The 14,900-nt window shown below is 39.6% G+C and overlaps 1 protein-coding gene across 2 annotated transcripts in view; it reads left to right on the top strand.

Annotated features, from left to right (window-relative positions):
• The window catches only part of zmiz2 (zinc finger, MIZ-type containing 2), a 53,732-nt gene extending 44,817 nt beyond the window's left edge, over positions 1–8,915 (top strand). For both annotated transcript variants that reach the window (XM_061729642.1, XM_061729641.1), the window contains exons 18-21: positions 160–446; positions 2,151–2,323; positions 3,446–3,637; positions 5,997–8,915. In XM_061729642.1, coding sequence (XP_061585626.1) covers positions 160–446; positions 2,151–2,323; positions 3,446–3,637; positions 5,997–6,098 — 754 coding nt within the window. In that variant the 3' untranslated portion in view covers positions 6,099–8,915. The remainder of the gene's footprint in view (positions 1–159; positions 447–2,150; positions 2,324–3,445; positions 3,638–5,996) is intronic.
• The last annotated feature ends 5,985 nt before the right edge of the window (positions 8,916–14,900 follow it).

Below are 14,900 nucleotides of genomic sequence, written 5' to 3'. Positions count from 1 at the left end.
AATGTTATTTTTATTTTTCTCCTGCCTGGACCTAATACTCTTCCGCAGGGACGGGTCGGGGTGAAATCTGAAGTTAGATGTTGTTCAGTCTTGTGTGGCAGCGGTCTGAATGAAAGCCTAAAGCAGCCGTTGTAATCCCCGGCCCTCTGTCCTCCCCAGCTCGGAGTACGAGGAGATCACCATCGACCCGGTGTGCAGCTGGAAACCGGTCCCAGTGAAGCCCGACATCCACGTGAAGGAGGAGTCGGACGGACCCGTTCTAAAGCGCTGCAGGACCCTGAGCCCGAGTCACATGGTCCTGCCCAGCGTCATGGAGATGATTGCGTCACTCGGGCCCGCCCCCACCTCCTCCTCCAACGCCGGCGCCGGGCCCGCCGCCTCCTCCCCCATGCCCTACTCCTCCATGCCTGCAGGGCGCAGCAACACCCCCGACTACCCTGGAGCAGGTACGTCACATGACTTCCTCCTGCAGACACAGCTCAGGGATCAGACATCAGCAGTGGTCCTGGAGAAGCCGCTAATAATAATAATAATAATAATAATAATAATAATTAAAGCTGCAAGCAGCGATGAGCGGGCCCTTGCGCGTGCAATTTTCACCCATAGATCAAGATAGATCAAGGACTCAAAACCGAGTCCGATGACGCCACTCATGACTCTTTATATCAAACCATTCAAAAGTTATGGCAGAAAGTAGAAACTATCAAATATGGACCAATCAGATGAAGGGTGGGCGCGCTTTTTGGTGTCTAGCGTCGCCACGGTAACGCTTTTGACTGAGAAAAGAAATGCGCGTAGTCGCAGGATGGAGACGCACATTTTGATGTATAACACACCTGGGTGCACGTTACGGTTTAGGGTCGTATTAACGGCTGAAAAAGTGGCATAAATTGCGCCAGAATTACACGATTAATTCAAAATGGCCGACTTCCTGTTCGGTTTGGGCCATGGCGACATGAGACTTTTCTTTAAGTTGCGACATGATACAGGTGTGTACCGATTTTCGTGCATGTACGTCAAACCGTATTGTGGGGCTTGAGGCACAAAGTTTTCTAGGGGGCGCTGTTGAGCCATTAGGCCACGCCCATTAATGCAAACCATTAAATATCACATTTTTCGCCAGGCCTGGCTTGGTGCAAAATTTGGTGACTTTTGGGACACGTTTAGGGGGAAAAAAAGGCCCTCATTTCCTCTGAAGAAAAACGAGAAAAACAACAACATCCCACAGATACAATAGGGCCTTCACACTGTCAGTGCTCGGCCCCTAATAATACATTTTATTTATAATGCACTTTACATTACTGAAAATCTCAAAGTGCTACAGTTTGATAATTAAACAGAAATAATAAAATCAAGATAAGAGATATAAGGGATAAAAAGTCAAGACATGGCAGAAAAGAGAATAAAACAATTAATTAAAAACAGCAACTAGGGAAAAAAAACAACAGCATTGTTTAGGGAGAAAATGCTTTGCTAAAAAAGGTTTTTAGTCCTCTGTGGTTTGTGGTGTCCTTAGGTTGTCAGGGGGGGCATTCCAAAGACGTGGGGCAGCGACGGTAAAGGCCCCGTCACCCATGGGTGCAGAGTCCTGGGAACATGAAGGTGGTTAGTGTGAGGAGAGCGGAGAGAGGTGTAGTGGGTTGTAGGAAGAGTAGTTCTTTGAGGTGGGGAGAGCATTTCCATGGACACTCTGGTGAGTGAGGAGGGAGATCTTATATTCAACCCAGCTGTCGTTCTTCCCAGCAGGGAGTTTCAGCTCCAAGATCCCAGGAAACCCAAGATGTGCACGCTATTTATAGATATATGTAGGTTATATACACGTTGTTGCTGTAGTTCTGCAGCCCAGCTTGAAAGCCCCGCCCACTGTGCGATGCATGCGTCCTGAGCCTCCACGGGTGTTTTTTTTACGCTTTCGGGGTGAATCCACAGTGAGGACCAGAGGAACTTCCTGTCAGACTCGGATCTCTTTCAGACCTTTTAAATAAAAGCGTCTGGATGTTTGAAGATCCTCTGGAGGATTGATAATCCTGCTGAAGCCTGTCAAACACAGGGGAAAGAGCAGACACTGATGAATTCTTTTCAGGTTTTTCTGTGAAACTGTAAGAAACCCTGAGCCGATCAGACGTATTGATCGGAGTTTCTTCCCTCAGTTCCGTCCTTCCCCGCTCCATCGGCAGCCTTCTCGGACTTCAGCGGTCCCGGGACTCCCGGGGTTGGGGGGGACTTCTCGTCCCCCGGCCCGCCCCCCCTGTCCTACCAGTCGGAGCTGTCCAGCGCCCTCCTCACCCCCGACAAGCCGCCCCCCCACCCGCTGGCTGCTCAGGTACCGTAACGCACCACGATCATGTTCCCTACTTCCTTACACATCACTACCTTCCTGGTCCTTTCCTCATTCCTTCTCCTTCCAATCTCCTTTCTTAAATCCTCCACCTTCTTTCATTCTTCCGGTTTTCCTCTCTTCCTTCTGTCTTTTCTTCCTCTATTCCGGGGGTCGGCAACCCGCTGCTCTTTAGCGACGGCCTAGTGGCTCCTGGAGCTTTTTCAAAAATGTTTGACCTTTTTTTCTTTTTTCTTTTTCTTTTTTCTCTTTTTTTCTTCCTTTTTCCTTTCCTTTTTAATCTCGACATTTCGACTTTTTCTCGAAATTTGACTTTTGTCTCGACATTTCGACTTTTATTCTCGAGATTGTACTTCAACATTAATCGTGACATTTTGACTTTTTTCTCGACATTTTGACTTTTTTCTCGACATTTTGACTTTTTTCTCGACATTTTGACTTTTTTCTCGTCATTTTGACTTTTTTCTCGAAATTTCGACTTTTTTCTCAACATTGTACTTCAACATTAATCTCAACATTTTGACTTTATTCTCAAAATTTTGACTTTTCTCGAAATTTTTACTTTTTTTTCGAAATTTCGACTTTTTCCTCGACATTTCAACTTTTCTCAACATTGTACTTCAACATTAATCTCTACATTTTGACTTTTTTCTCGACATTTCCACTTTTTTCTCGAAGTGCATAATGAAAAAACATATTTGTTTTTTGTGTTTTTGGTCCAATATGGCTCTAAAACATTTTGGGTTGTCGACCCCTTCTCTATTCTGTCATTATCTCCTTAATTCCTCTCTTTTTGTTTTATTTCCTTCATCCCATTCTTCCTATTTCCTTATTTTTTCCCCCCTCTTCAATCCATCCTTTTTTCCTTTCCATCACTCCTATGAAGCTTCCTTCCCTCTCTTCCCTCCCTTCTATCTTTTCTTCCATGCTTCTTTCCTTTGTCCCATCTTTCCTCCCTTTTTGCTCCTTTCTTCCTCACTCTCACCATCCTTCTCTTTTCCGTTTCACAATTTCCTTCCTTCCCTCCTTCCACATCCCCTCTCTCCTCATCCCTCTCATGTAACTTTTACCCCCACCCCCTCTCTCTCTCCATCTCTCTCCTCTCAGATGTCGGGCCACATGGACTCCACTTCCCATGGTCCCCCTCTCTCTCAGCAGCAGCAGCAGGGTCTCCATGGCAACCCCCAGCTGGGCGGCAGCAGCCAGATGATGCAGCGTAACAACCAGAACCCCCGTCTCCAAGGAGACAGTTCCTTTGGACTTGGCGGCTCTGCCGACGTTCCAGAACCTTCTCTGGATGTAAGACTTCACCTCAAACCTGCAGATGTTTGTCCTTTTTATGTCCGCTCTATTTTTAGAGTGTTTATCTTCTGGATATGAGAACATTCTCCGTGTCGGATGAGGATCAGATGATTAGACTTATTACAGGTTCTGTTTAATGAAACCATGTTTTTAATTAAAACGCGGCGCCAGAGTCTGAATCTTAACCATAACTGTAGATTCAGCCTAAAGGAACGTTTTAACCCTCATCTCGTAGGGCTGGGGATCCATTCAAATGTCAATCGATTCTGATTCTTAAGATTCAGAATCGATTATCAAGATTTGATTCGATCCGATTCAATTCCGATATTGATTTGGGTTAGTGTTATTAAAACAGTTTTTTTAGCTGTTGCATGAATTATATGACTGTTCTGCAACATATTAATACTAGTATTATATTGAGATTCAACAGCAAGTATTGCAGCTAATGATGCTGTAAGGACCAATCAGTTCCCAGAATGCTGATAGAACTGCTTTCAGAAACATCGTGGGTCAGAATTATCAAACAGATCCAGGGAGGAAACGGAGACGGATGAAATCGGTTAGATTTTTTCCCACATTGTTTAAATTTTTTTCTTTTAATTTTTGAGAATTTGGTTTTTAGCATTTTTTGCAAATGTAACCCCAAGACAGTATATAAAGTAATGAAATACAGACAATTTATGTAATTATAACTGAAAACTTTAATGTTTTCATACCTTTAAACATATTTAAAGGCAAAAACATGGCACCAGGTATTCTTGTGTCCAACAAAATATTCCTTTTTTGGGCATAAACAAAAAAATACCAAAAGTTGTAATGTAATGATGAAAAAATATCGATCTTTAGACATATGAATCGATATTTTGGAATTAATATGAGAATCGATTTAGAATCTGAAAATGGATTTATTTTTTTTCCCAACACAAGCCTATTATATTGATCAGGAGCTGGCGTGATCTGGAGCCACGAGGTCTTCAGATTCTGATGGATCTTGGCTCCAAAGAGCTTCCTATGAGTGCGTTTACATGGGAAGTTTAATTTCCTCTTTAATTCAGAATTCAAATTAAATCCGAATTAGACTTAATTCCGAAGTAATTGGCTGGTTTATTCCGATTTTAAATCCGAAAAAAATAATTCTGTGATCATGTATTCACTCATTCCTCTTTAAATTAATCCCGGTCTTTCTTTCTGCTCGTTCCCTCGCCCGTCTGTCTCCATGACGCTTATATTCCACACTGGGCTGGTTTTCCAAACAAAGTTTCAAGATGCAGCAGCAGTAAACGCTGGTCAAGAGCAGAGACCATTTATTTAATAAATAGAAATAATTAAAAGAACAGATGGAAACAGGAAACATGAAAATGGTGAGCTTTTCAAAGTTGTAGCGGCCAAGTTTGTTTTTCTTCCAGTAGTTTAACTTCCGGTCCCCCCCCTATCCAATCAGAACCTTCCCAACCCCCAGACCTGGAGAGGAATTGGATAAAGCCGATCAAACGTGTTTTCCATGTAAACCTCAATTCAGAATTACTATTTCCATGTCAACTCGAAGGAAAATAGTTAAGTCGGGAATTATTTAATTCGCAATAATTAACTTTGAATTAAAAAACATCATGTAACCGTGGCCACTGTGAAGTTTCAACTGTGGTTGTGGATCCATGATCCAGGTCCTGGTCCAGGTTTCTTCCTCCTAAAGGGGAGTTTTTCTTGCCACTGTTTGGCTTAAGGCTTTTCTCCCACTATGGGAGTTTTTACCTGCCATTATTTATGTAATAATTGCTCGGGTGTCTGGAAAGCGTCTAGACCAGGGGTCGGCAACCCAAAATGTTGAAAGAGCCATATTGGACCAAAAACACAAAAAACAAATATGTCTGGAGCCGCAAAAAATGAAAAGTCTTGTATAAGCTTTAGAATGAAGGCAAATGGGGAAAGGCGAAATGTTGAGAAAAAAGTCGAAATGTTGAGAAAAAAGTCAAAATGTCGAGAAAAGAGTCAAAATTTTGAGAAAAAAGTCGAAATGCCGAGAAAAAGGTCGATGTCGAGAAAAAAGTTGAAATGTCAAGATTAACGTTGAAGTACAAATATCGAGAAAAAGGTCGAAATTTTGAGAAAAAAGTCAAAATGTCGAGAAAAAAGTCAAAATGTCGAGATTAAAAAGGAAAGGAAAAAGGAAGAAAAAAAAGGGAAAAAAAAGGTCAAACATTTTTGAAAAAGCTCCAGGAGCCACTAGGGCAGCGCTAAAGAGCCGCATGCAGCTCTAGAGCCGCAGGTTGCTGATCCCTGGACTAGAGACAACATCTGTTGTATTAGATGCTATACAAATAAAATAGAATTGAATTGAAATGTAAATGTGTGTCTGCAGCTGGAGCTGACCAACCCTGACGAGCTGCTGTCCTACCTCGGCCCTCCGGACCTGCCCAACAACAACAACGACGACCTGCTGTCGCTGTTCGAGAACAACTGAGCTCTGCAGATCCCCTGGCAGAGCTCCGGAGCTCCGGAGCTGGACGAGACCGGGCCCAGGCCCCGCTGTATCATACGAACTGCTCCTCTCCTCGTCCGCCTGCTCAGAGCGGAGCCGCGGATAACAAGGAGAGCAGCTTTTAGACAGGAAACCTCTTTGTGTGACTATGAACTCCATGGTAACTTTATTTAATTGTTTTTTATCCTCTGAATCTGTATTTGAAGCTTCATCTTCATTCCCTGTCGCAGCGACAGCAGCCATCAGCGTGGGCGCCGACTGCAGCGCTGCCTCCACGTCCACAGAGGACTCAGTCTCACCGCCGTCGGACAGTCGTGATGTTCACGCGTGAGCCGGAGCGTGGAGGCAGCCGTGCAGTCCGTCCAGCCGGAGCAGAGGCTCCGGAGTTTTGTTTGTGTCTGACGGCCCAGAAAAGACGAGAACGTGATTTACACCCGGCCACGGAGCGTCTCCGTTAGCAACCGGCCACGGAGCGTCTCCGTTAGCAACCGGCCACGGAGCGTCTCCGTTAGCAACCGGCCACGGAGCGTCTCCGTTAGCAACCGGCCACGGAGCGTCTCCGTTAGCAACCGGCCACGGAGCGTCTCCGTTAGCAACCGGCCACGGAGCGTCTCCGTTAGCAACCGGCCACGGAGCGTCTCCGTTAGCAACCGGCCACGGAGCGTCTCCGTTAGCAACCGGCCACGGAGCGTCTCCGTTAGCAACCGGCCACGGAGCGTCTCCGTTAGCACCCATAGACATCTATACGTAGACGCCCCTTCGAGCGCTGAGCCGTACGTCAACATCACCGCCATATTGGATGAGGCAAGACTGCGCTAATTAACTAATACAAGTAAATGGACTTATTTCAATGGACATATTTTAAATTTTTCAAGTAACAAAACAACATATTTGAACCATTTTTCAGACAATAAAATAACATTTGAAAAATGTTTCAGACAACAAAATAGAAAAAAAGAACAATTTTTTTGATTTTGAGTTTTTTTTATTTCGGTCCATTTGGATACAACATAAGAATAGTCCAATATTTTAAATGGCGCCGAAAAGGTATAGGCTGAAGCCAAGGCTTATTATGCCTACCCTTTTATGAACCTCAACTCAGGAGGTTTTATACAAAACAAAATAAATCATTTGGATTCAAACATTGAAAAAGAATGGATATTTTGGACAAGTAACAGAGGTCTAGACAAAAAAACAAAACAAAAAACATACTATAAATTACAAGGAGTGATAAATTAAGTGTTTTTTGGCTAGAGACTACAGAGGTTATGAGTAAGGTGTGTAGAAAGAATTTAACATGCCAAGTGGCTCACAGGGCACCTGGTATGCTTGTGCAAATAACATGTTTTGTTGATGAGAAAATGTTTCTCTATTTTTCTTATTTTTGTGAGGGAGGTTATATACAGGACTGTCTCAGAAAATTAGAATATTTTGATAATGTTCTTTATTTTCTGTAATGCAATTTAAAAAAAAAAAAAAAAAAAAAAAAAAGTCATACATTCTGGATTCATTACAAATCAACTGAAATATTGCAAGCCTTTTATTATTTTAATATTGCTGATTATGGCTTACAGTTTAAGATTAAGATTCACAGAATATTCTAATTTTTTGAGATAGGATATTTGAGTTTTCTTAAGCTGTACAGAAAATTACAGAAAATAAAGAACTTTATCACAATATTCAAATTTTCTGAGACAGTCCTGTATATTGTTTTTCGGCACTACCTTGTTCTCTATAGCTGATATAACATGAATTACTCCTATGTGGGATCAATAAAGTTCTTATTTTTGCCATCTGAGAAAATTAAATATATTATATTTGGTGCCTAACTGTTTCCCAAGTATATTAGTGCGTGTGTGAATGAATAAATGAGACGTAAAACGTACATTTCTTTGTAGAAAGGCGCTTTATGAAAATAAGTCCATTTACTTGTATTAGTTTACAGCGCAGTCTTGAACATCCAATATGGCGGCGACGTTTACGTATCGCAGCAGCGTCTACGTATATATGTCTCTGTAGCACCGGCCACGGAGCGTCTCCGTTAATGTGACTCCAAACACGGGGTTCTTCTCGTTGCTCCAACAGGGATTCCTGTCGGATTCTCCTAAACACCAGGACCAAACAACAGAGACCAGAACCTGCTCCGCTGCCGGTTCCTCTACCAATCAATCAATCAGACTTAATCTGTCCCGTTTTTTTCCTCTCTCTCTGCTGGCACGAAGCAGTTCCTCGTTTCTTCTGCTTTCAAAGATTGAGAGATTGAGATTTAGGAAAGACTTCTGAGAAAAACCTTTCAGATCTCGAGCACAGAAGTGATGACGCTGACTTCCTTTACCTCAAAATCCAAGACGAAACACTTTACAGATAATTTTTGCAAAGTAACGCGTCCAGATTTCTGCGTTTGTGACGTCAGAAGCTGCGATGGCTTCCTCCTCCCCTGTGGGCGTGGAGATGTGTATTTAGAAACTGCAGCAGGAAGGTCTTCGCCACTCTTCTCCCTCGTCACCCGTCTTCCCCTGCGCTCCGCTCTCGTGGCCCGGTGGAAATCACGTCCGGACTTTAGTGGAAACGGCTGAGACTGAAGGTGTGGGAGCCTGCAGCAGCTTCATCCTCGTCATCGTCATGACTGTGTGTTGTAAAGTGACCGTAGACCGTGGTGGTGTCGTCATGTCTGTGAGTCCGCCGGCTTCTGGGTAAAAATAAGTGTTCACGATGACTGTACGATCCAGTAACGATGAGATTGACCTGAACAATAAGAGTAACAACCTTTGTAATTTAATAAACACACTGGAAACCCTCGCCCGTGGTCTGAGCTGCCTTTTATAACGTCTGATCAATGTTCGATCTGATCAATGTTCAGGGATGTTAAACCACAAGAGAAAATCCTTCTAAACTCCACCTACAATCGATGAATGAAGCAGCTGAAGACGGAGGGAGATCTGCAGAGCAACGCCAGGAGCAGTCGGCCCGTTCACACGTCCATCAGTCCACAAGGACACAGTCTGTCCAGAAATGAAGACAGTGTAGTGAGGTCATAGGCAGAGCTGGGTAGAGGAGCCAAAAATTGTACTCAAGTAAAAGTACTGTTACTTCAGTACCGGAGTAAATGTAACTCGTTACTACCCACCTCTGGTCATAGGTTAGCATCAGGGCCGGCCCGAGCGTCCATGGGGCCCTAAGCAAAATGTGATTTTGGGGCCCTCTATTACTGCCAATAATACTGATTATTGATCATTCACACACCCACTATAAACTTATTTCATGTTCCCTGTCATTACAAATACACTTGTAAAACTAGATGTAAGAACTTTTTGTTGTAGTTAGATTGTAATCCACAGTGATTAAGACCATGGAAGCTACAACAGATTAACAAACTTGCAGAAAAATCTTTCATTGAATATTTATCAAAGTCAGCAACTACTGGCCACACAGAGAAGCAACAGATAAAAGGTGAAAGAGCTGCACAGTTGCAGCAGAGTTGTTTCCATCATCCTACTGTCAGCCTGGCAGGTTTTTACCATCTATGGTTTTTAATCTAAAATGGAGCAAATTCAGCTACAAGAGCGGCCTGGGGTTGATTTACACTTAATATTTAAAGTGATATAGTATTAACTGTGATACTGATTGTCATCTACAGTGTAGGCCTACTTATTTTTGGTTTTAAATAAACTGTAACAGCAATGTGCAACACCAATTTGAAGTGGAACGACAACAATTAAGTGCAACAACAAAGTACTACAAAAACTAGAACTATAATTACTCAACTTAGATAAACAGTACATTGTCAATATGTGTATTTATGTACCGGTAAAAGTAATTTTATTTTTTATTTTTTAACTCTCGGGGGCCCTCTAGTGGTCACGGGGCCCTAAGCAGCTGCTTAGTTCACTTATGCTTTGGGCCGGCTCTGGTTAGCATGAGCTCAGGTAAAGACAGGAAAACTGTTGAACCGTGACCACCCGGGTCTAGTTTCAGGTCTTCAGTTCTGCTACTGGCCCCTAGTGTCTGGATCCAAAAGTGAAGGCCGCAGGCCAGAACGCAGCTCCCAAAGCTCCGGCCTGCAAACATGCACAAAAGAGAAAAAAGGGGGGCCAGCACAAGAAACTACAGGAACGATGGACAAAAATGATGGCTATGAGATACTTATAATAAATAAAAATGGAAATGGAGAAGAGAGGAAGGGAAGGGAAGAGGAGAGGAGAAGAAAGGTGAGAGGCACCGCCCAGTGGATCATGTCGGTCCCCCCTGCAGCATAGGCCTATAGCAGCATATCTACCGCGAAGCTATATTTGAGACTAACTATTATAGTCTTGTTCTATAGCTGCAACTATGACTACTGACTCTAACACACTAGAGTTTACACTACCTAGAGGTTTACTAAACACTAACTATAGGCTTTACAGAAAGGTTTTAAGTTTAGTTTTAAAGGTGGAGGTGGTGTCAGCCTCCTTAACCCAGATTGGAAGTTGGTTCCATAGTAACGGTTCCTGATAGCATAACGCCCGCCCTCCAAATCTACATTTGGATACTCTAGGAACTACGAGTAAACCTGCACTCCGAGAAAGGAGAGCTCTGCCCGGAACATAAGGCACTACCAGGTCTTGCAACAGTACCCAAACATAAACCTGATTACTGTTATGGAATTTTATAAATTGTACAAAGTAAAGTACAGATCCTTAACAAACTACATCGGTGAGCTCGAGATTACCAGTTTATTTTAACTGACTAACAGCTGCAGCAGCAGGCTGGACAGTCCATTCTGAGGCAACATGATGTTTGACTTCTTTTATATGGGAATGAGTAGAACCTTGCAGATCATTTAGAAAATAGTGGAACAAAAGACAAGAAAACCTGACAGATCATTGGAAGCTAAGACACTGTGTACCCGTGCACCCGACACATAGGTGCTAGTTCTGTTAGAGAAAGGCATACAGTACAAAAGAGATGTAGCATTTTCATCTGCATCTACATTTTCTATCCTCCCCTCTTCTAATTCCTTTCTCGCAGCCTTTTGTTAGTATTTTGCATTCACACAGCTGTTGATCTCCCCCCACTATCCTGCTCCCCACAGCTGCTGACCTTTCATTATAAACTATATCATGTTTGAATTTTTTTCCATGACATTACAAAAAAAGATAGGGAGCGAGAGGAGCTTTGTCCAGGGGAGGAGCCGGCAGGACAACGGCATTTATCTGTCCGGTGGACGGGGCTCTGCCCGGAACTCCAGGCCAGGCTGGTCACCAAGTTCAAATGAAATTACTCTGAACTGGTTTTTTTGCTATTCTTTGGAGTCATAACTATAAGCATGTCCACCTGTTCATTTCCTCCAATAAGTAGATTGTAATAAAATATTTGGATTAGACCTGTGTTGAAAAGATCGATTTTCCGATTCTAAATCGATTTGTATGTCTAAAAATCGATTTTTTTTTTTTCTCATCATTACATTACAACTTTTGGTATTTTTTTGTTTATGCCCAAAAAAGGAATGTTTTGTTGGACACGAGCATAACTAGTGCCATGTTTTTGCCTTTAAATATGTTTAAAGGTATGAAAACATTAAAGTTTTCAGTTATAATTGCATAAATTGTCTATATTTCTTTGCTTTATATACCGTCTTGGGGTTACATTTGCTTAAAATGCTAAAAATCAAATTCTCATGAATGGGAAAAAATAAAAGCGATTTCCTCCGTCTCTGTTTCCTCCCTGGATCTGTTTGATAATTCTGACCCACGATGTTTCCTAAAGCAGTTCTATCAGCATTCTGGGAGCTGATTGGTCCTTACAGCATCATTAGCTGCAATACTTGCTGTTGAATCTCAATATAATACTAGTATTAATATGTTGCAGAACTACAGTCATATAATTCATGCAACAGCTGAAAAAAAAAAACATTTTTAATAACACTAACCCAAATCAATATTGAATCGGATCAAATGAAATCTTGATAATCGATTCTGAATCTTAAGAATCGGAATCAAATCGATATTGACATTTGAATCGATCCCCAGCCCTAATTTGGATCTATAAACACAATTTGACCTGCTTGAGCTTTTATTTTAGTAGCTACTTCCCATCACCAGCAGTATGAACTTGCATACCAGCTTAATATTTAGTTTCACTCCAACATTTAAATTTAGATTTATATTCCACATTTATATATAACATATTTCTACGTAAAGTTGTGCAAAAAAGTTGTAAACGTGTTAAAAGGTGACTTTTAAAAATTCACACCACCTTTTATAATCATTGTTGTAAGCTAATGTGACAAAGTGTTGACGTAATTTCAGCATGAGTAACTTTAATAAAGACCATAGGTGATTTTTGAGTTACGGCCTGGACAAGGACAGCGTTATTTTGGGATGTGATAAAATATTCCAACATTCAAACAAAACCAGAGACACGGATTTTTAAATGATCGCTTTGGCTTCACTTTTCTTTTGTACCCGGTGAGAGCTCTGAATATTAAATGTATGGTATTAATCGAAATAGTCCGTCTGGTTTCATCCAGGGACGACATTATGACGACTTGATGTTTGTGTATGGTGGATAAAACTCCACATGGACATTTATATTGTTTCTGGGGAGACACTATATGATTTGATTTGAAGATTTTATTTCGAACATGCATATTAAAAAAAGAATACAAAAAAGTGAAAAAATAAAATACAATATATATATATATATATATATATATATATATATATATATATATATATATATATATATATATATATATATATATATATATATATATCCAAAACGAAGTAGGATTGAAGTAAACACATATAATAAGAGTTTCAATAAGCTTACTTATAAAACACACATAACCAAACACCCCTACTTTCATTCAATATAGTGATATAATACTCAATTATATATAAATATAGTCAAACTCAAAACCAATCAGAGCAAACAAAAGAAAACAAAACAAATGCCCATCATTTAGTTGTGCTACTATGTATGTATGTAATAATAGAAGTAATTATAATGCATAGTATTACATTATCATTACTTTACTATAATACTACAATATAATAGAGAACAATAGACAGGAATGATATAACAATATACTTGAATAACTATATAAGAGTATGGAGGATTTTTTGTGCCAAAATTAAATAAATAAATACATCATTCATTAATTAAAATGGGAATGAAATATATCATTAATTAATTAAATGTGTCATTAATTAATTAAAATTAGAATGAAATATGTCATTAATTAATTAAAATACAATTCATTTTAAGTAAAAATATATTATTATTTCAGCATTTAATTAATTAATGACACATTTAATTAATGATTTCGTGTTGTGTGTGAATCATGAAATGTAAAACTGCATTTAATTAATTAATGACACATTTAATTAATGACTTCGTGTTGCTGAATCATGAAATGTAAATGTAAAACTGTCAGTTTCACTCGTCAAACTCAGTGGGCGGGGCTAACGCAAATCTAGTGGAATCCACTGTTTTGGACTTTCTAAACATGACAGCTGTGAGTTTGGAGGATTTTCGTGAACTTTGTAAAGAGTTGGTGAGCGATATCTTCGACCTTGCAGAGTATGTGGAAGCAGGATCTGCTGACCCCGAGCATGTAGCGTGTAAAGCAGAGGAACTGCTCGAAGTCGTTGGAGTTATTTCTGCACTTTCCCATCTTGACTTGATGTGCAGGGGAACCAATGAGGTGTTTGGAATCCGCCACTGAGTTTGACAAGTGAAACTGACAGTTTTAATTTACATTTCATGATTCAGCAACACAAAATCATTAATTAAATGTGTCATTAATTAATTAAATGCAGTTTTACATTTCATGATTCACACGCAACACGAAATCATTAATTAAATGTGTCATTAATTAATTAAATGCTGAAATAATAAATATATATTTTTACTTAAAATGAATTGTATTTTAATTAATTAATGACACATTTCATTCTAATTTTAATTAATTAATGACACATTTAATAATGATATATTTCATTCCCATTTTAATGAATTCATTATGTATTTATTTATTTAATTTTGGCACAAAAAATCCTCCATATAAGAGTAGATATTCTATATATATATATATATATACATATATATATATATATATATATATATATATATATATATATATATATATATATATATATATATATATATATATATATATATATATATATACTGGTACATATATTTACCTCCAATTATATACATAAAAATTACTATAAATCTATATATTGGCATATCTACATATAACTTTAAATCAATATATATATTAATAGAGATATAGCTATATAAATACTGTATGTATAATATAACTCAATATATCTATATCCATAATATAAATCTATATATCTACATATATTTATAATGTACATATCTACATGTTTATTCGCGTTTGTACTTTGAATAAAAAGTTTATTTGTATCTTTTTTCGGACAGAAATACAAGGGGACTGTTGCGTTGATGTTATTCCAGAGTGAGGAGACCAGCTTTTCATCATTACTATTATTTTAATTGTTATTTTCCATGACTGTAGCTCCCTTTCTTGTCATTATTCGAGGTAAATAATGGATTTATAGCGTTCTCTTTTTCCCTTTAAAGTAGGGTTGCCACCTCAGAAATAGAAATAAGGGACATTGATTTCAGCAGCGCAGGCGCCAAAAAAAGGGACATCCCCAAAACTTCTAAACTGCATAGAAATGTATTTATTTCATATGAAAAAACAAAATGCTTGGATTTAAAGAGCCTTAATAGCATTGAACTTGCATGACTTTACAGACAGCCAACCAT

The sequence above is a fragment of the Cololabis saira genome, chromosome 9, assembly GCF_033807715.1.
Source record: "Cololabis saira isolate AMF1-May2022 chromosome 9, fColSai1.1, whole genome shotgun sequence".
Taxonomy (NCBI): Eukaryota; Metazoa; Chordata; class Actinopteri; order Beloniformes; family Belonidae; genus Cololabis; species Cololabis saira.
Note: the sequence above shows the minus strand (reverse complement) of the source record. Positions and strands in the feature narration are given on the sequence as shown.